Genomic DNA, 21,702 nt, shown 5'->3' on the forward strand with positions numbered 1-21,702 from the left:
AACAGAAAATAATCAGAGGAGGCTAAATATGATGAATCATGAGAAAGCAGTTAAATCTTTAACTAATTGATTTTGGCCATGGTGACAACAGATATGTGAACTAGTGCATCATCTTCATGAAGCAAAGCTTTATTTTTTGCTAAACATGGCCATTTTTGCTTGAATTAATCACTCAGTTGCTGCAATAAGTTTGCATAATATTCCTCATTGATTACTTTTCTTCCTGAACATAAGCAATGAAAATTATCCCACACTCATCCCAACAAAATGACACCATGACCTGGCCTGCAAATGGAACTGGCTTCACCTTCTCTGGTGCTGATTCTTCCCTTTCAATCCACTGTTTTGACTTTTTGTTCATCCCAGGTGTGACATGACAGGTCCATGGTTACGAATAAATGTTAATATTAATTTATTACAGGGAAACATCACCAAAAACTCAACTGAAACATCTTAACAACACTGCTTTTGCTCCATTGTGAGTAGATGCCACACCCACCAAGCACACAACTTTCTCATGTTCAAATTTACAGTCAGTGCACAGTGTACAGCACTTTTTGAAATGCCTATGATGTTCACTAGCTCGTGCACTTTCAGCCAGTTATCAACCAGAACCATTTTGTGGCTTTCCTTCACAGTTTCTCACATGGGTGCCTCATTTGGTTGACGCTGTGATACTATGTTGCCATCTAGTACAGCCATGCTTAAGCTGTGTCATTCAATATTTTATTATCGTAAACAAAGGAGCAGACTTTCCCAGAGCAGGAACTAGCTTGCCTGTAATATAAGCTGGACTGCAGCCTTTAAAATGAGAATGCTGTATCACATAATGACCATTTTATCCATATTTACAAATTTGCTGAGTGTCTGCCAAACAAATACCAAACAGTATAGCATTGTCTAACATTATCTAACTTCAGATGTTAGCTTTATAAGACTGGTACATTCTACCATAGTCATCAGGTCTAGTACTTCTGGGACAGTCCTTGTATAAGATGCTTTTTCCAGTTTAGAAACATACGCACAACTAGAGAATGATTTTTATGGCATTACTGGGTAACTATCCTGCATATTTTAATTTTCGTCAGAGGAATGTACCTCTTACCATTAAAAACTTAATCATTTTTGTGTGTGTTTTCTACTATTTCAGCAAATGTTTGCCCAGAAACAAATGAGTATGTCTTATTGAATCACACTAATCCTTTACTAATCATTATAGTTGAAGTAAAAAATAAATGCTGATAAATAATCTGATGAAAATCCATGTTCATTCGCAAAATCTTATCATTCACACTTAACAGGAATAGATTTATAAATATTTTTGGAAAGGAATTATTAATGACTCCAATAATGTTTCAACACTAACAAGTATCTCATCATTGCCTATTTTTAAAACTCTACCATCACTCATATTTGTAGATTTCATCATGGAAATTCATGTCTGCCAATCCACAAATAGCTTCTTTTTTAATTGGCCAGATATGTTTGTACCAAGCTCAGAACAAGAACATAAGCAACATATTAAATCTCATTTTAACTTGTGAGAGTTGTTCATTAAAAACACGTTCTATTTCTCTGTATGTATTTCTGCAACAGATGAGCAAGCAGGTGAGCACTGGAACCAGGACATAATTATATCAAGCTATACAACAATGAAAAGTAGGTCATACAGAACTTAACAGCCTAAAGAATGTGACCTGAATAAAAGTACTGATGTTTAAGAAATAAAAAAATTGTCGTTTCCACAATAGGTGGTCCTGAATTGCCACAATTTGAAAAATGTAGCTGATACAGCTAACATGGAATTGGTCTAACAAAAATTTTTTACATCAATTACAGAAATAAATTATTTATTCTTTAACAATATACAACGTACACTTTCATTCAAGAATAAAATTACTTTCTTTAGCACAGCCACATTTTTTTTACATACTATTCTGCATGAACTTAATGCAGATCATGGTAATTACAAATTTTAATGTAATGTTCTAAATTTCATTACTGACACTTATGACTATTCAGTACAGAAGACTGTACTACTTTTCATCCATGAGGTCATCTCTAATCATGCCTGCAGCATGTGTACAAAATGAACAAGTTAACTTCACCCTGTTAATATAACAGGAATTTTAAATAAATTCAAGGCCTTCATACTTCATCTCAGCAACAGGAGTTTCTTTAAGCAGTATTTTACCAGTAACTGTAAATGCCATAACAAATGTCCGCACCTCTTTAGAAGTCTCCATTGTTTTGAGTGCTACTATTATACTGTCATCAGTTCCTGGCAAAAACTTGAAAGATGAAAATCCATGGGTAGGAACAACTTCCCCAACAAAAGTAACCTGTAAAAAAAAAGTTACAAATGTGCACTGGGCAACACAATACAAAGGAAGACATTCTCTTACAAAAGATTTACAGATGAAGTACATGAAGAAATATCATAGCTTTATTTTGACCCTGCATCCCTTGATCTTACAACAAAGGTCACAATCAACTCACTTTTGTAACCAACATGCAATGTCTATTTAGAATATGCACAAGAATTAAAAAATGGCACCAGATATCACTAGCAATATGCTTGTGTTATGTAAAGTGAGAAAAATGGCCATGTCAGTTCCAAGCCCACCCTAGTGGTTCCTGCTGAAAACTAATTTTATGCACACAAACACTTACTGAAAATCACATCCAACTCATCTGGATTTAATGCAAAGTTTCTTTAAAAATGATGTTATCAATTTTACGAAGCAGTAATGATTAAAAGCAGTGAAAAGTAATTCACAGGCTGTGCCAAAATTTTCTTGAAGATTTAGATTATGGTGAATGATTTCAACCTTGATCCAGAAGGGTCAAAAATCAGACTGCATTCAGCTGTCACAGACTTGACTGTGCTATCAGAAACTATACACATTGGGTCCTGAAATAATGACCTCACACTGTGAAGATCTAAGTGCTAATGAAAGATAAATGACCAATCAGTTATGATGCTCCACAGAGACTTTTTCATTGAATGTTTTCTACATAACCTTACTTATGAACATAAGCAGTCAGATTTAGTAATAGTTATTACGCTATAAAATAAATATAAATAGTCCTTTTAGTACTTACAGTTTTGCACAAGTACATTTCATTATTGTCATTACAATATATTGCAGAGATTAGAACACACACATACACACACACACACACACACACAGGGAGGACACGAACCTCCGACGGGGGTTTCCAGTGAACCAAGCTCTATGTTTAAATACATTACTGCCTTTTAATTCACTTTAAATTTTAAACCCCATATAACAGTAATTTTAAATAACAACAGTGGTCAACAGGATAACCATTGTTTTGCAGGCAACACACATGTTCCTAATTATTTTCTTTTGTAATACTAGGAGTCTCATGGCATTTGTTGAATTTCCCCGAAAGATTATGTCATAGTGAATAACTGACTCAAAGTAGTGGTGATGACTACCTTTCTGTTGTCTATATTTGTGAAACATGGCAAAATACACACTGCAAATTCTAAGCTTTTAAGTTTACTTGCTAAGCAGTCAACCTTTAAATTTAAATTTTTATCAAGATTTATGCCTAAGAACTTTACACTGTTTGCATCTGTGAAATCCTGATCATTGTGAGTTGCCTTTATTCACTCCATTCTAATGCTTTAGCTCCAAACTGCAACATTTTAGTTTTAGTTACATTTAGTTTTAGTCCATTTTGGCAGAATCAATATGCAAGACATTTTACAGGGCTATAACAAATGATTGAAGCGATTTCATAAATTCACTGTAGCTCCATTCATTGACATATGGTCACGACACACTACAGATACGTAGAAAATCTCATAAAGTTTTGTTCGGCTGAAGCCGCACTTCAGGTTTCTGCCGACAGAGCGCTCGAGAGCGCAGTGAGAAAAAATGGCGACAGGAGCCGAGAAAGCGTATGTCGTGCTTGAAATGCACTCACATCAGTCAGTCATAACAGTGCAACGGCACTTCAGGACAAAGTTCAACAAAGATCCACCAACTGCTAACTCCATTCGGCGATGGTATGCACAGTTTAAAGCTTCTGTATGCCTCTGTAAGGGGAAATCAACAGGTCGGCCTGCAGTGAGCGAGGAAACGGTTGAACGCGTGCGGGCAAGTTTCACGCGTGTATCTGGACACGCTGGAAAATTGGCTCATGCCACAACTGGAGACCGACAGCGCCGACTTCATCTTTCAACAGGATGGTGCTCCACCGCACTTCCATCATGATGTTCGGCATTTCTTAAACAGGAGATTGGAAAACCGATGGATCGGTCGTGGTGGAGATCATGATCAGCAATTCATGTCATGGCCTCCACGCTCTCCCGACTTAACCCCATGAGATTTCTTTCTGTGGGATTATGTGAAAGATTCAGTGTTTAAACCTCCTCTACCAAGAAACATGCCAGAACTGCGAGCTCGCAACAACGATGCTTTCGAACTCATTGATGGGGACATGCTGCGCTGAGTGTGGGAGGAACTTGATTATCGGCTTGATGTCTGCCGAATCACTAAAGGGGCATATATCGAACATTTGTGAATGCCTAAAAAAACTTTGAGTTTTTGTATGTGTGTGCAAAGCATTGTGAAAATATCTCAAATAATAAAGTTATTGTAGATCTTTGAAATCGCTTCAATCATTTGTAATAACCCTGTAGAGTATTTTTGACACTTCCTGGAATTCTTTCAGGTACCTCACACTTCCAATTAGAACTGACATATTGTCAGTAAATAAAATTTAATGAACATCAATGACAAGTGATAGGTCGTTTACACAGAAATGGAAAATATTGGGAATCAATACTGAACGTTAAAGAATTCCTCAGGGAAATTTTTTTCCAGTTTCAGGAGTAATTTCTTGAACTGGAAGTTACAATTACTACTCCTTTCCTAACTGTTAAGTAAGAGTTGAGCCACTGTAAAGCAGTGGCCCGATTCCCTATATCCGTAATTTGTGAAGAAGGAAGGAGTGGGTCACTGAATCTAACACTTTTGTAAGATCACATGATATTCTTGAGACCTTTTTAGCTTTATCTAATGTGGAGATATTTTATCAGTAAACTCACTGAAGTCATTTACAATGCTTTTCCCTGTTGAAATCCAAACAGGGTTTTAAAAATTGTGTCATTTAAAAGAAGACATTTTTAAATCTATCTTGCTGCAACATTTCCCGACACTTTGGAGAAGACTAGTAGAAGAGAGATAGGGCAGTATCCCATATCTTCTGTTGAACCCTATTTGAATAATAGTTTTTTCTTGGCATAGTTCAATACATTTGGAAAACATCCCTGCTCAAAAGATAGCTTATAATAACTGACAGTGGTTGTGAAATTATGTTATGTACACTCTTGACTACAGAAGCGGGTATCTCATCCCACCCAGACGAGGATTTTTTTAAGACAGTTTCTCATTTTCCACAACCCTTTGGATGCTTCTTTCAAACACTAAAAGATGAGTTCCATTTGTTTACCAAGATTATGAAATTTGCTTTGTCTTGTTAAGTTGCTATGTCTACCTCCGATCTTGCTGCATTTAAGAAGAATTTGTTGAAACAATTTGACAGCTGAACAGGATTTATTATAATATTTCGAAATTTAATTTTCAAAATCTCTTGACTATTGACTTTGGCTCCTAATTCTGACTGAACAAGTGACCACAATGCTTTTGCTTACTTTTATGTTTGAGAATAAATGTACTATTTGCTGTTTTTTTAGCTACTACTACAGCTTTCCCAAATAAAACATTATCGTGTTTGACATACATAACAAAATCAGGATTTCTGTTCGATTTTAATTCATTACGTAGTTATCTTTTTTCTAGCACTAGAAATTTTTGTTCCTGGTGTAATCTAAGTTTACTATTTACGTTTATTTGACAAGATCTAGTAGGAAAAGACTCATTAAATATATTTAAAATAAAATTTAAGAATTTGCCATAGTTTACAGTGCTTTAACAGTAGTGGTCTATTGGTCAGCTTACAATACTCAGTTTTTTTGTGAAATACATCCATATTATTCTTCCTGAAATTCCTTTTATGTACGTGTACACACACACACACACACACACACACACACACACACACACACAAAAAAAAAAAAAAAAAAAAAAAAAAAAAAAAAAAAAAATGAACCAGTACTTAGAATGATGTCAAACTTTAAAGGAATATTATTGGAGACGAGCGAAATGTTACAGAAATAAAAAGAACTAACAAAAATGTCCCCCCTTCTATATGGCATCGTAGGCACCATAATGGAAATGGGTTCTATTACAAATGACACATGAACCACAATACAACAGCTATGGTGTGATTCACACATTAAACCAACTTTATAGTGCGAAATACATGATCACATAAGTTTTGCATTCAACAGTTCTGGTACTTTTAGTCAGGTAAGCCCATCCCCTTAGCAAGGTTGTAACGTATCAAACAGGAAAATCTGTTTTTAATTATTTTAATTATCCTGGGGCCAAAACTGCATAAAAAGCAACACTAATATTAGTTTTTAATTGTTCTGAGACCAAAAACCACACAAAACAACACTTAAGTCTTATTAATTGCCAAGAGACTGGTGTAACACATGTTCAAAAAGCTGTTCACAGTTTTCTGCTACAACTGAAATCAAGAAACAGTACTTTCCCCAACAGATCAGAGTGTCTCATGGATCACATTCAGGATGCGTTGTGCAATGCATGCCTTCAATTCAGCTACATTTGCAATCTGAGCACGTTTCAGATAACCCCACAGCTAGAAGTCACGCTGACTAACATCATGTTATCTGTACAGCCAGGCTATAGGGAAATTGTGGTATCATGTAACGAAACCACCCCAAGAGCATCAAAGTTAGCAATGGAATTGTGAGTTTCCATCACACACTGGTAGCATTAGGGTGGGATCTGGCAGACTCAAAGGCACTTGTACACTGAGCCACACCTCCAGCGGCTCTGGACCATGAGCTACCTCTACCTCTGCAATATGGTATGGTCGGTGACAGTGACTGCCCATTCGTGCTTTGAGTCTATGTAGGTGGCGCCTAGTCAATACTCCGACACCACTATTTGTGCTTTAGTTCAGAGAGCCTCTTCCTTGTTGACACCGAGCTGCATTATTTGTAATGAGCCTCTGTATGCTTACAGAAATACAAGTTCAGTAAATCTTCTTTTTTACTATGTTAATTTGTTCACTTATCATTTCTGTTCCTGTCCAGCTTTCCTAAAATAACAGTTGCCGCACCACTCTGTAGGCTACCTATTCTTACAGTTGTGTATGAAGTCTTATACAACAGAAATGGCAGCTGACAGTTTAAGCAGTTTCAAAATTTCCTTTGCAGCAGCTGTTTCACTGGCTGTGCAATGTGCAGAGTAGTGCCATTTTGCATAAAAATGATCCAACCCACATATCCATGCTGCTGATGGGTTGGAACAATGCTGGTGCATGAAAGACTCTCATAGTGTGTACCAGTGGCAATATATGTACGAGTAACTGCAGGACCCATTTCCTTGATAAAATATGGTCCTATGATAAACAATGCCATCAAACAAGTCACCTTTGCAGAATGAAGTGGTATTGGCTGATGTGCATGCAAATTTTCTGTTAGCCATATTGTATAATTCTGTGTATTGACATGTCCTTGCAGACAGAAATGGTGTTCATCTGTCCACATAATGTTCCATGGCAATTCATTGTCCACTTCCATGCAAGCAAGAAATTCTAGAGCAAACATTTGCCTTCCATGCAGGTCATGATGAAAGAACTTCTGAACATAAGTAATTCTGTATAGATAGCAAAGCAGTTTTTTTTGTCGAATTTTATGTACCATGTCCACAGGCAAGTCCAAAGCTCGTACAACTCCCCATGCACTGCATGTTTGCACACCACCACTCAATTGCACATGCAATACTGCAACCACACCTTCTACTGACGTCAGATCAATTTTTTCTCCCACAGCCACATTGACATTCAAAAAGATTGGGTCTTTTGAAGTGCAATCATTTCTCCAGAGCTTTGGCAGCAGTGGATAAATGCCTCTTTTCATACCCTTGAGTGTCCAGAACTTCTGCAGAGTAACTAGTGCATAGTCACCATTGTAGTAGAAGAGCTTTATCAGCAACACACAATCCTGCTTGAGATAAGCTTGCCGAGCAGCTCAGACGCAAACTGCGGAACAGCTGTGTACCTGGCATCCTATGCATATTCAGTCACTTACAGCACCATCTGAGTGTAAGATTTTTTGCAAATTTGTATTTGTTTACACAACTTTTCCCTTCTATTCGATAATATTCAGTTCAAATTTGATGTGATTCTGAACAATGGTTCTTATGCTTACAGTGTTTTGGACCTGGAACTTTAATTATAACCACACTGTATATCCTGGGTGGTCGGTCAGTCTGTCAGAGCTATGGCAATTAGATTATCTGAACATGAGAGACGCATGAGATTAAGAAAGATGAATTCAACCTTTGCCAATAATCTTTTTAACAGAAAACCACTCATATGACTTAAGAGTGTGAAGTTTTATACTTCGTTAAGCAAAGCTGAAGGATGGCCCTTCTGGAAATATTGAAGAACAACAAAAACATGATACAGAATTCCAGGTTCGTATTAAACCAGTAAATTCTTCTATTCTTTACTAATCTAACTCCCATGTATAAAACTGCTTCAAACTTTTTACTTTATAAATGAGTCAATGGGGTCAAATATTTTACATCTAGCATTGAAGTGAGAGAAAGTTTAGAAACACTCATTTATGTTTGAAGTTTGTTGGCAGTCACTAACTCAAATACTGGATGAGTATGCCGTTGTAGTCATCAGTCCCAAAAACTGGTTTTATGCAGCTCTCCGCACTACTCTATCCTGTGCAAGCCTCTAAATCTCTTAATAACTACTGCAGCTTGCATCCTTTTGAATGCTTACAGTATTCACCTCTTGGTCTCTCTCTATGATTATTACTCCCACACTTCCCTCCAATACTAAGCTGGTGATCCCTTGATGTTTCAGAATAAGACCTATCAACCAACCCCTTCTACTTGACAGGCTGTGCCAGAAATTTCGTTTCTTCCAGTTCTGTTTAGTATCTCCTCATTAGTTAAAGGATCTACGTATCTAATCTTCAGCATTATTCTGCAGCACGACGTTTCAAAAGCTTCTCTTCTCTTCTTGTCTAAACTATTTAACACCCATGTTTCGTTTCCATATGTGGCTACACTCCACACAAATACTTTCAGAAAGGACTTCATAACACTTAAATCTGTGTTTGATCTTAACAAATTTCTCTTCTTCAGAAACATTTTTCTTGCCATTACCAGTTACATTTTCCACCCTCTCAATTTTGGCCACCATTTATTTTGCTGCACAAATAGCAAAACATATCTACTACTTTAAGTATATCATTTCCTAATCTAATTCCCTAAGTATCACCTGATTTAATTTCACTACATTCCATTATCCTTGTTTTGCTTTTGTTGATGTTTATTTTATATTATCCTCCTTGCAAGACAATGTCCATTCCACTTAGCAGCTCTCCCAAGTCCTTTGCTCCCTCTGACAGAATTACAAAGTCATCAGCAAACCTCAAAGTTTTTATTTTTTCTCCCTGATCTTTGAGTGTAGTCTGTATAATCTACACTCAGTTTTAAGAAAAATATGGCTTTGAATGCATCTCAATGTTTATGTCATATCTCCAGAGGTATGTGTTGCACAATGGTAATTGCTGATACCTTTTGTGGTACATGTAGACACTGTCTGCAAAATGTACTGTATACAGAGTAGTAGGAAATAAGTAATAAAATTAAAACTTCACCCTTGATGCCGCAGTTTTACTGCACGAACAGCAAAAAAGATTAAGCGATAAACTTTTTTCCTTCGATCTTTTGTGAAAGATGTCAATGTGAAGAAGTTTTGTGAAGGTTTGAAATTATTTGTAAAGGTTGTTGGAAGTTATCAAATAGTGGATGAATTTATTCTGGCTGCCTCCAGGCATATACACAGTTTCTAATGTTAATACTTGCCTTATAGTGTTAAACCTTTAACATAATAATCTCATATTAATGAGTGGATTATTACAGCATTTATTTTTTAAAAAAAATCTGGTGAATAATTATATGGAACATAAAAAATTCAAATTTCTGTTGCCTCTGGAAGCTATCAGAGAGACAGTCTACAACTGGGACCAGGTGACCATGCCCTGAGTTAGTCTTTTTGTAATGCAGATGATCAAACTCGGTATCCTTTTTCTCCTCTGTTAAATGAAGTTTCACTTATATAAATGTTAGATGACAATTTTCAGATAAACTTAATTTTTCATCATTTGTTAAATGTATCTGAATATAAAAAACTGTTTCCTTTTTCGTTTAATGAAACTTTCTATGTGATGAAAAGAAATAATATTTTCTATGTAACCTCCCTACATGTCACTTTTTGTACCTTTTGTATTAATAAAATCTGTGCAAGCCTTACATCATTTGATCTGTGTTTGTGACACTCAGTAATCAGATGACGATGGCCTAGGAAGCCAAACACTTGTTATGACCAAAAATTTAATTTTGCAGAACATCAGGAAGCAATTATTCAATATTACTAGGAGTATACGTACATAGTATCAATTTATTGTTACTATTAAACTTTTATTCAATGTATTACTGTTTTTTACCTTTATATCATCAAAGTTTTCATCAGCTGTGATAATCATGTTAGTTCCTCTTTCATTATCCAGATTTTCATCATATTTTTCTTTTGAGGAACGTCTTGGAAGGAAAAACCAGCGTTTATGGTATGTACTCCATGAAACTGCTTCATGGATCATGTACCCTGTAAACAACATGAGGTGTTACTTTTGTTTACAGTAAACTAATACAGAAACTATCTCTTCTAGATGCAAAATTGTGTGTTACATTTCTTCTCACACATGAAACCATTTCTTTCATTTGATTATATAAATATGTAAATTCTCCAAATTCCTACTTCCAGACATCTTGCAAAAGTGGGACACATTTGGGCGGAAATAATTTTCATAAACTCATGTAAAATATTTTCTCTGGAGGTGGTGGTTCACTTTGTTGTCACTTCCAACTTTGCATATTTTACTCAGTGGCATGGGGCACAAACAGCAAGCAATTTTTTACTCTGCACAGGTCGAAAAGATATAAATCTCAGAGGCTGCTGGATTTTAGACCACTTTCTGTATGAGATGCACTTTGATACTGTCACATCTTGACATTTTTCCTTGCTAAAAAATTGGTTGCGTGAGGAATTTATGCATACTTTAAAACAAAGTTCATGTGTAGACGCAATATATTTTGCATATAGTTGCTTTTTATGTACTAATCTGGTGGGAACGTACTTCTAACATTTATGAAAAAGTAAGAGATTAAAGGAATACTAGGACACACTTTTACACAGGAAGACAGACTCTTTAAATATTTGGATTAAAACAGCAAGCTGAATACATATAAAAGTAATTTTGGCATGTTCACTGTATACCTTTTCATCACATTCTGCACATTTCATATCACATCTTCCCCTTCTTTTCTGCAAGTTTGCAAGTTGGTTCAACTTAAATAGGCTATGTCCATGACACGCGAAGGAACTGAGGCCCTTGGACAAGGGCACTGTGTATCCCAAACACACATTTCAGACAATGATGCTCCTGCGCTAAGGTATTATAGCACTTATGGAAAGCATGACTTCAATGGGTCAGTGACTAATGAGAAGCTTTTAATTTATTTTAAACAATGTTATCTAATAGGACTACTTTAATGAAGTCTCGAATATGTAAGTGGTTCTGGCTCAAGTATGAAAGTTAAAAGAACTTTAACATGCAACCATAAATCTTATTTATGATTTTATGAGTAATGTGTATGTGTTCAGAGACATTAGATTACCTTTAAGCATATATCAAGGAAAGAAAACTGACAACTGTGTACTGAAATTAGTTACCATCTCATTAAATGTAAGTTATGTGAGGAATGTTTGAATATGATTACAAAACAATAAAGGAAATTCCTGGAAGACAACCACTCAGTTATAGCAGACTGATGTGTAGTATACAGCCACACAAAATGGTGTTCACTAGCTCTGAAGCTCTGCAGACACCCAAATGCACAGTACCGTGGCCCTAGAAACACTGTTGCTGCGGCTACTGTGTGTGTGTGTGTGTGTGTGTGTGTGTGTGTGTGTGTGTGTGTGTGTGTGTGTGTGTTCTACTAGAAAAACAGCCAGAGCTCAAAAGCTAGTAAACACTTGTGTTGCATGTATCTATATGCCACATGTCAGATGGGTTTTGAAATAAATATGTTGGTCTGTACACTTCTTACGAAAATGTAGAATATTTTGACACTAACATAAATTTCAATTTTGGTGAATATCACCAATTCATAGTAAACATTTATATATCCATCCTTTATTTACTGCTCAATCATGTCAAATAAATATTTAACTTATTTACTAAATAAATGTTTGAGCACCACAATTTTCATATCTCATTAACAGAGCACATTTCACTTGCCCAATTCAACTGCTCCTCTCCTCAGAGCAAGCAAGCAAGCTAGAGAGAGAGAACATACAATTTTTTTTTCACATTGTTACAAAGGGTTTTCGTCAACATAGCTGATGATTATACCTGGAAATTCAATCCCTACAGCACGTCTAATCTTGTTGTACTTATCACGCCAGTTTATATGAGAAACTTCTCCAGACACGGAGACTGTTTTAATCCATTGAGGGTTGAAGTTAACAAGCTCTCCTGAACTTGTGGTCCATTCTTTACCAAGGCCACCGATGTACAAGGTTTGATCCTTCACAGTAGCCCACTCCATTTTGAAACCTGAAAAGAGTAATTTTGATAAGCGTATTTTATCAAAAAAGTAGTATCTAACTGAATCTTAAAATGTTAGTTTATTTATATTACCTCTAAAACTCAATATTATTGTAATAAAATCAACTTTGAAAAGAGACAAACTGGATATACAAATACCTGATGTTAGAAATTCAAGCCATGTGGTAATAGTAACATTTAACATGAAAGCATAAAAATGTGATGAATGTAATCAAAATACACCACAAAGATCAGTAACGTTGTCATGGATTTGAATGCAGATACATGAGACTAAGCCCAACAGAAATAGAAACCCTGGAGCAAATTGAAAAATAGAGACTCCAAAGAACTTACGATTTTTTTTTAAAAAAAGCAAAAATCAGAATACATAATGTAAACTAAAAACATATGTGTCACCGATGAGTGTAGTTCAACAAAAAGAAATGACAACAGGCTGAAACAACAGAAAGTAAACAACTATAGGAAAATGGCTTACAAAATTTAAGGAACAGGAATACTGTGTCTCAAGACTCATCTCTTACAAAAAGAGCTGCCAATATATAATGCAAACTACCGTGAAATATCCTCGCCACTGTTGCAGCATTACCTTCTCCTAGCTAGAAGTTTCAGAAGATGGCTTGACATGAAACTAGGATATTCTGGATAATAACTGGCAAATGCATACCTGTAAGGCCAGTAGTTAGTTTCATGTATTACACTGTCAAACAGCTTTGACAAATTTTTTATAAGAATCTGGATCATACACTAACTTTTTATAAAAAGTTACGATAAAAGTACCCACAGTACACCAACAAAGATTTTATTACACATCTTTTATGTTGGAGAAATTTCTTTTACAGTGTAATGCAGGCCTAAGAAATATACTGGCAATTACTTATAAAAACATAGGAGGAAACTTACAATATGGTGGTAGAACGATACCACCACCACCACCACCACCACCACCACCACCACCCCTATCACACTCATTATCCATCATCATGAAATATCAGAAATTATCACTTATACAGTCACATATACTTTTGCACTTCGCATTAGTTTAATCAATCCACTGGCAGTTGGAGAGAGTCATTAAACACAGTCTATAAAATTTTAGCAGTTCAATATTGCAGGGAACCCTCAAGATAGTTAAAGGTTGGCTGGAACTGATATGTTCAACAGGTCACAGAGGTGTTTGAAGTGGAGATTAGAAATATCTCTGAATTTCAAAAACTGATACTGCTTCGTCTTCAAAGGACAAAGTTTTTTGGTCACAAAACTGTGTAATAATCTTGTAAACTATGTCAAGTCTGCTGCACTGTTCAGCATTCAATTTTTATAACGAGTCTTTTTGCATAGCAGCTACTGGTGTTCTCAATGACACTCTTCAGAATTCAGTTTCGCAGTCCGACTGCTTCAGCACTTTTTTGATTTTATTCAAATTTGTCAGTTTGTGTGCATGACAACTGTTTGATATGTAATCGCATAGTTGAGGGGAACTGATCAGCCCATAATGTGTGCGGGCCACACACACACACACACACACACACACACACACACACACACACACACACACACACACACACACACACACAGCAAGAGTGTGCTCACTCGCGCACGCGCCCACACACGCACTTACTATGAATGCCCATACTACACCTCAGTCCTCAAATATGAGGATGGGCTTTCATAAGACACACAAGATTGTGTGGAAAGAGTACTTTGAGCATTTACTAAATGTGGTCGGACTTCCAGATGAAGATAATAAATTGAAGGAGGTAGCAGTAAACTCTGAGTAGGGCGGGGGTCGGGGGAGGGGGGGGGGGGAGGACCTGATGTGCAGGAAGTGGAAATGGCACTGGAAGGGATGAAAGGCACCAGGTATGGTTGAAGCAGTGTCGAAATGGTGAAGGTAGCAGGGGAGGTTCTGAACAGTGGCTGTATATGGAATGACAAGAAGACTCCAGAGATTGCAAGAGGATACTAACGGTTCCTGTATTCTATAAAAGGAAAATATTTACATTTAAACCTACGTATGTCATTCATTGCCTTTATTACATAGAATGAAAGGAAAGAAGAGAGAAACGTGCTAATTTACTATCATTCCAACATGGTGTATCAAGGAAGGATGCATGTTACTGACAGCTGCTTCTCATTTACCATGCCCTTTCTATTTTTACGAATTCATACCATGTCTATTAATTTATCCTCTCTCTGTCTGTCTCTCTCTCTCTCTCTCCAGGGGTAGAGAAGAGGGGGTGGGGGGGGGAGAGAAAGAGGGGTGGGGGGGGGAGAGAAAGAGGGTGGGGGGGGGGGGAGAGAAAGAGGGGTGGGGGGGGGAGAGAAAGAGGGGTGGGGGGGGAGAGAAAGAGGGGTGGGGGGTGGGAGAGAAAGAGGGGTGGGGGGAGAGAAAGAGGGGTGGGGGGGGAGAGAAAGAGGGGTGGGGGGAGAGAAAGAGGGGTGGGGGGGAGAGAAAGAGGGGTGGGGGGGGAGAGAAAGAGGGGTGGGGGGGAGAAGAGGGGTGGGGGGGAGAAAGAGGGGTGGGGGGGGAGAAAGAGGGTGGGGGGGAGAGAGAGGGTGGGGGGGAGAGAGAGGGGTGGGGGGGAGAGAGAGGGGTGGGGGGGAGAGAGAGGGGTGGGGGGAGAGAGAGGGGTGGGGGGGAGAAAGAGGGGTGGGGGGAGAAAGAGGGGTGGGGGGAGAAAGAGGGGTGGGGGGGAGAAAGAGGGTGGGGGGGGAGAAAGAGGGGTGGGGGGGAGAAAGAGGGGTGGGGGGGAGAAGAGGGGTGGGGGTGGGGAAGAGGGGTGGGGGTGGAAAGAGGGGTGGGGGTGGGGAAAGAGGGGTGGGGGGTGGGGAAAGAGGGGTGGGGGGGAAAGAGGGGTGGGGGGGAAAGAGGGTGGGGGGGAAAGGAGGGGTGGGGGGAAAGAGGGGCGGGGAGAAAGAGGGGCAGAGGGGTGGGGGAAAGAGGGTTAGTGGAGGGTGTGGGGGAGAGAGGGAGATGGAGGGTGCGGGAGATGGAGGGTGCGGGAGATGGAGGGGTGCGGGAGATGGAGGGGGAGGGAGATGGAGGGGGAGGGAGATGGAGGGGGAGGGAGATGGAGGGGGAGGGAGATGGAGGGGGAGGGAGATGGAGGGGGAGGGAGATGGAGGGGGAGGGAGATGGAGGGGGAGGGAGATGTAGTGGGAGGGAGATGGAGGGATAGGGGGAGGGAGATGGAGTGATAGGGGGAGGGAGATGGAGTGATAGGGGGAGAGAGATGGAGGGATAGGGGGAGGGAGATGGAGGGATAGGGGGAGGGAGATGGAGGGATAGGGGGAGGGAGATGGAGGGATAGGGGAGGGAGATGGAGGGATAGGGGGAGGGAGATGGAGGGATAGGGGGAGGGAGATGGAGGGATAGGGGGAGGGAGATGGAGGGATAGGGGGAGGGAGATGGAGGGGGAGGGAGGGAGTGGAGGGTGAGGGTGCCTAACCACTGTGCCCTCCACATAATTCAATGGAACTGCAATGGCTATTACTATCACGTATCAGAACTACAAGTAATATTCACCTGTTTTGCGAGCTTTATTGCTGTTCAATAAACATATTTCACTGACAATCATTCTCCAACATTTTGAGGCTACCATGGCATCTGTCAGATCCACTCTGCTCTCTTCTCATATTGGCCCCCCCAGAGCATCTGGAGAGATCTGTATGTTGGTTCACGTAAATGTCATGAATAACTGAATCTCCCCCGCCCCCCCCCCCCCCATACTACATTGGAAATAATAGCAGTAAGAGTGTGAAAGACACCAGCAATTACTATTTGCAATATTTTTTTAGCTCTGGACAGGGCATTTACATACACTGAGATGGCTGCCTTCATCAGACAATCTTACCTTCCTGCTCTCCACCGCCCCCCCCCCCTCCCCACTTACAAGGGAACCTCCCCATCGCACCCCCCTCAGATTTAGTTATAAGTTGGCACAGTGGATAGGCCTTGAAAAACTGAACACAGATCAATCGAGAAAACAGGAAGAAGTTGTGTGGAACTATGAAAAAAAATTAGCAAAATAAACAAACTGAGTAGTCCCTGTGCAAGATACGCATCATCAAGGACAATATGAGCTCAGGAGCGCCGTGGTCCCGTGGTTAGCGTGAGTGGCTGCGGAATGAGAGGTCCTAGGTTCTAGTCTTCCCTCGACTATAAATTTTACTTTCTTTATTTTCGCAAAGTTATGATCTGTCCGTTCGCTCATTGACGTCTCTGTTCACTGTAATAAGTTTAGTGTCTGTGTTCTGCGATCGCACCGCAAAACCGTGCGATTAGTAGACGAAAGGACGTGCCTCTCCAATGGGAACCGAAAACATTTGATCGCAAGGTCATAGGTCAACCGATTCCTCCACAGGAAAACACGTCTGATATACTCTATACGACACTGGCGACGGCATGTGCGTCACATGACAGGAATATTTTGTCAACTCACCTAACTTGTACACTTAGCGAATGGGTAAAAAAATTCTTCTACCTTGCCCGATTTAGGTTTCTTGTGGATGTGATAATCACTCCCAAAAAAGTGATGAAAACATGAGAGTTTGTCACATAAACAGAAAATAAAAAATTAAACTTTTCACTCGAGGGAAGACTTGAACCTAGGACCTCTCGTTCCATAGCTGCTCTCGCTAACCACGGGACCACGGCACTCCTAGCCTCTCATTAGCTTTGATGTTGCATATCTTCACATGGACTACTGAGTTTGTTTATTTTACTTATTTTTTTCATAGTTGGACACAACTTCTTCCTGTTTTCTCGATTGATCTGTGTTCAGTTTTTCAAGGCCTATCCACTGTGCCAACTTATAACTAAATCTGAGGGGGGTGTGATGGGGAGGTTTCCTTGTTAGAATATAGATGCACACCACTGCCTGTGAGGGAGTACCATGTTACCATGTTATTCGATGGATCCTCTGACCAACTTCTTTCTCATATTAATCTCTGTCTTCAAAATAGTGATGTAAAATGCCTGGGTATTTATAAGTTGGGACAACTCCTTGAAAATAAGTGGAGAGTTACTAGAGAAATAAACTTAACTATAAACATAACTTTTTATATCTTTGATGAGATCAATTTTTGGGGTATTACACAATAAAAAAGAAAAAAAACTGGAGTTTAAAAGAATTTTTTTAAATAAAGTATAGTTTGTATTAAGTAGTTAGCCTGAAAGTAGTATTTTTATTAACTACTGATTCAGAGAGTTGCCGATTCTCTGGCAATCGGCTAGTGTCAGAATCAAATGATTCCAGTGTCTTGGACATTGATTCTTTGTTATTAATTTTTTTTTAAGTTAGCTTGCTCTTTTTATCTTTGCAGCAGTGCAGTCATAAGAAAGTAGGTAAAGAAAGGAGCAGAACAGGAAACTATAATCTGTCTCAAATGTCGTTACATCTGACAATAAAGCACTCTTTTCTTGTTTTTCATTTAAAACGGTTTAACATTTAAGAACACAATCATCATCAAGAAACATATGCCAGCTGTTTAATACATCCAGTAATTATTTTGTTATCAATAATCTCAAAAATTGATGAAAAATACTTTTTTTCCTACATGGCCAGATTTCGGACATTTAAAGCTGCTTTGGGAAAATTCACAGGTAAAATTCTCCTTCACAAATGCCCTGCCCACTGGGCATTTGCCCAGCGCACATCACTCCCGTTCACGTGTGAATAGTTGAGATCCCTGAAGACTGCTTACAGCAACCTGAATTGGGGAGGACCTATCTGCCTTACGGGCTAACTTTCTTGTCCAACTACCACACGTCAACATTAAGGGAATAGAAGGAGTAAGCACTCCAAGTATGGCTGATAAACACCTCACACTAGAGGCAAAAGGTGAAACCAATAGGATGGAATGCAAGCGATCTTACTTTCTCTGAGCTTCAAATATGAGAAGCAAAGACCATAAATTTTGGATTATATAGTCCTTAATTAGGCTAAGACACTTCGGGCAGTGGGGAGGATTATCATCTCTCCAATTGACAAAGAAAGATGGTGACTCGGATAGCAAGTTTTCATGACACAGTCGGCCAGTCCCCACGAATTGGGGTGTTCATGTAATTGGAGGACATATGCTCAAAGTGTTGGGGTTTGAAGCATTAACCTAGGCATCCAATTCTGCTACAGATGAAACTATTACCACAGTTTTTATTTTGAATCACGCTTTCACATTAACCTAGGCTGTGCTACATATCAGTCTGTCACCACAACCTACATTTCAAAAGCTGATATAAACATAAAAGAAATATCAATTTTCTGCTTTCTCTGTTTGTGCACATATAACACCATAACCCGGACCAGCATTATGTAACAGGGCAAAGCTGATATGTAGTATTGGTAGCTCAGTTGACCTGGTTCATCAGGCTGAGCATACTATTCTGGATATACAGATGAGCCAGTGTCCAGCCCAAATTCCAATTCCCCTCTCGCCCCAAACTCAACTGTGGACGAACTGCTTGAGTGAACTCACAATTTAAATGTTAAATATAAATTAAATTTTAATTTACATATTCATATTAAAATCTCACTGAATCATACACTGTGGTAGTATCTCCCAAAGGTAAACACAACACACACTGTGCTCCACAGAAAATCAAATGCAATTTCGTTTCCACTCACCACAGACAAAAGAAGACCACCAACCAAATCAATTTTTACGACAACTGTTCTACCAAAATTGATATATTTGAGTGAGGCTAAAATTTTACTTATAGCTGCAGCAGCGTAGTGTGCTGATGTTGGTAATGACTGGCCTTAAAGTAAATAATAAATGCTGTCCCAGCTCCATGGTTGATAGGTTCCTTTATACTTGTCCACTCAGTGAATTAATTATCCTCGTAAAGTAAACATTTTGTAACAAAACGTTTGTGTTAATACGAACATCACATAATTCCCCGCATTCAATGGTCATTGCCAACATCAGCACATTATGTCACAGCTGCCATAAGTAAAATTTAACTCTGAGTGAGTCATAAGTCTTAAACAAAAGATCATTTTCATAGTGCACAAGTGAAAATTTCACAAGCCACCAAAGGATACAAAATGACAAAATTAGAAACGTAAAAACTGAAAAAAACTTGGTAGAGTACATACAAAAAAGTTAGAAGAAAACATAAGCAAAAAAGGAGTCAGAAGACAAAGGAAATCATCCACCAGAACCAATATAGAAAAAAAAGGAAACCACAGGAACAAGCAGAATTCTAGTTTTGTGCAAGTGTTATCAGGTTCAAGATAAAACAATGAAAAAGCTATATTGTTTGTAAATGAAGTGGAGTCATAGTAAACACTTGAGTAAACAGGTTGATAATCAAAAAATATTATTATTAGGTCCTATCCAAATCTGGAGAACAAACAATGCAATCTTCTTACCACAAACAATTCAGTTGGCAATGATAAACCAAAATGAAAACTTACACACTACTAGAATTGACATGCACGTCATTAAAGAGATGACAAAGTGTCCATCACTGCATTAGGAGTCAGTATTTCAATTGCCGATAAATACATGTCCAAGTTCTGAATATACTATCAGGTAACTCCTCTATATTAGGACTATCAGTTCCACAGATGGACAGTTACACAAAGGATACACACAGTCAGTTTTCAAAGATTCACTCAACATAAAAGTTATGCTGTCAGACTATCTGTAATTTAGTAAGAGAGCAGTGTAACTTGCATTCGGTAAAGTAGGTGAGCACATGTGTTTCATACTGTACACCTAAGGCACCAGCGTCCTTACCAGTACCATGTAGTTACGAACCTTTTGAAGTCCTTCCATCACCATCCGGTAGTACCACCCAAGGAATAACTTTATCATTGTCGATTTCGTAAACCACCCCTGTTCTGTCATCAAACGCTAAAATTTTGGCATTAAATGTTACTAGTTCTGACAGTTCCATGCCCCTACCAGATTCGCCAAGGTTGGATTTTAAAGTCAAAGGTTCCACATCATCCCAGGTCACTAATATTTTTTCCGTTTTTGCATTCCAAGTCAGGTATCCCTTTTTCAAGCAACTTCGCCAAGCATTTTCTTCGTTTGCCTGTTTGGAACTTTTATCCATATCACTTATTATACCGATACGAAACATGACACCCTTTGGTGTTGTCATTGATGGGGTCAATGGATAAGAAAAATTATAAAATTCTTGCTTTATGGGAGGTAAATACAAATTTTTTATGTTGTAATCTACAGACGCGTGGTCTTGGGTAAGAACTATATTTCGTAATTTATGCCGACTAGATGGACTATAAGTATATAATACTAATAATAATATCAAAACGCCAACGGCAATTAAGCTGACGAAATGTGTCTGAATCCTTAACGTACTATTCCCTACACGGTATGCTGTTGGCGTCCTGATTGCTTGCCTCCAGTCTCGCAATGTCATCATTTCACTGCTTTCTGATGCGACTGGCATGTGTTAAAACTCAGTGCACAAAGTATGAAACATAGAAATACATAACTAATAATAAACCCCCCCTTTTGTCACATATTCACAGCTACAACTTTCACGTCCCCATGTTCGTCTGCGTTACTCCCCCCTCCTGTCATCATACAACACCTGGGCAAACTTCAGCCAACTGTACACCAAAGATAATACATTTCTCGGAGAAATGTCACTGCCCACTATATTGCGAGAATTAAATGCGGACGTGGAACTACGTACTATTTTAAAACACTATGTCGTTCCGTGGTGCAAGCTAATTTTACTTGGGTTATTTCTAAGAGATCTGTCTAAATAATTTGCAGAAAATCATTGTAGGTTTTGGCTGCGTCATTTACTTAGCAAGTTGACTGCCATACACGGTGATGGGGGTCTAGTAGGTGGATGCTAAGTTTTCCGG

General features: G+C 38.7%; 1 protein-coding gene across 1 annotated transcript; it reads right to left on the reverse strand.

Annotated features, from left to right (window-relative positions):
- Positions 1-1,565: 1,565 nt before the first annotated feature.
- Positions 1,566-21,438, reverse strand: LOC126162815 (soluble calcium-activated nucleotidase 1). The gene is made up of 4 exons (XM_049919560.1): positions 20,618-21,438; positions 12,635-12,838; positions 10,667-10,824; positions 1,566-2,342 (listed from the first exon to the last, which is right to left on the reverse strand). Exons 1-4 carry the CDS (start codon positions 21,273-21,275, stop codon positions 2,130-2,132), a joined length of 1,233 nt encoding a protein of 410 aa, XP_049775517.1. The 5' UTR covers positions 21,276-21,438; the 3' UTR covers positions 1,566-2,129.
- Positions 21,439-21,702: the final 264 nt, after the last annotated feature.

The sequence above is a fragment of the Schistocerca cancellata genome, chromosome 2 (assembly GCF_023864275.1).
Source record: "Schistocerca cancellata isolate TAMUIC-IGC-003103 chromosome 2, iqSchCanc2.1, whole genome shotgun sequence".
Taxonomy (NCBI): domain Eukaryota; kingdom Metazoa; phylum Arthropoda; class Insecta; order Orthoptera; family Acrididae; genus Schistocerca; species Schistocerca cancellata.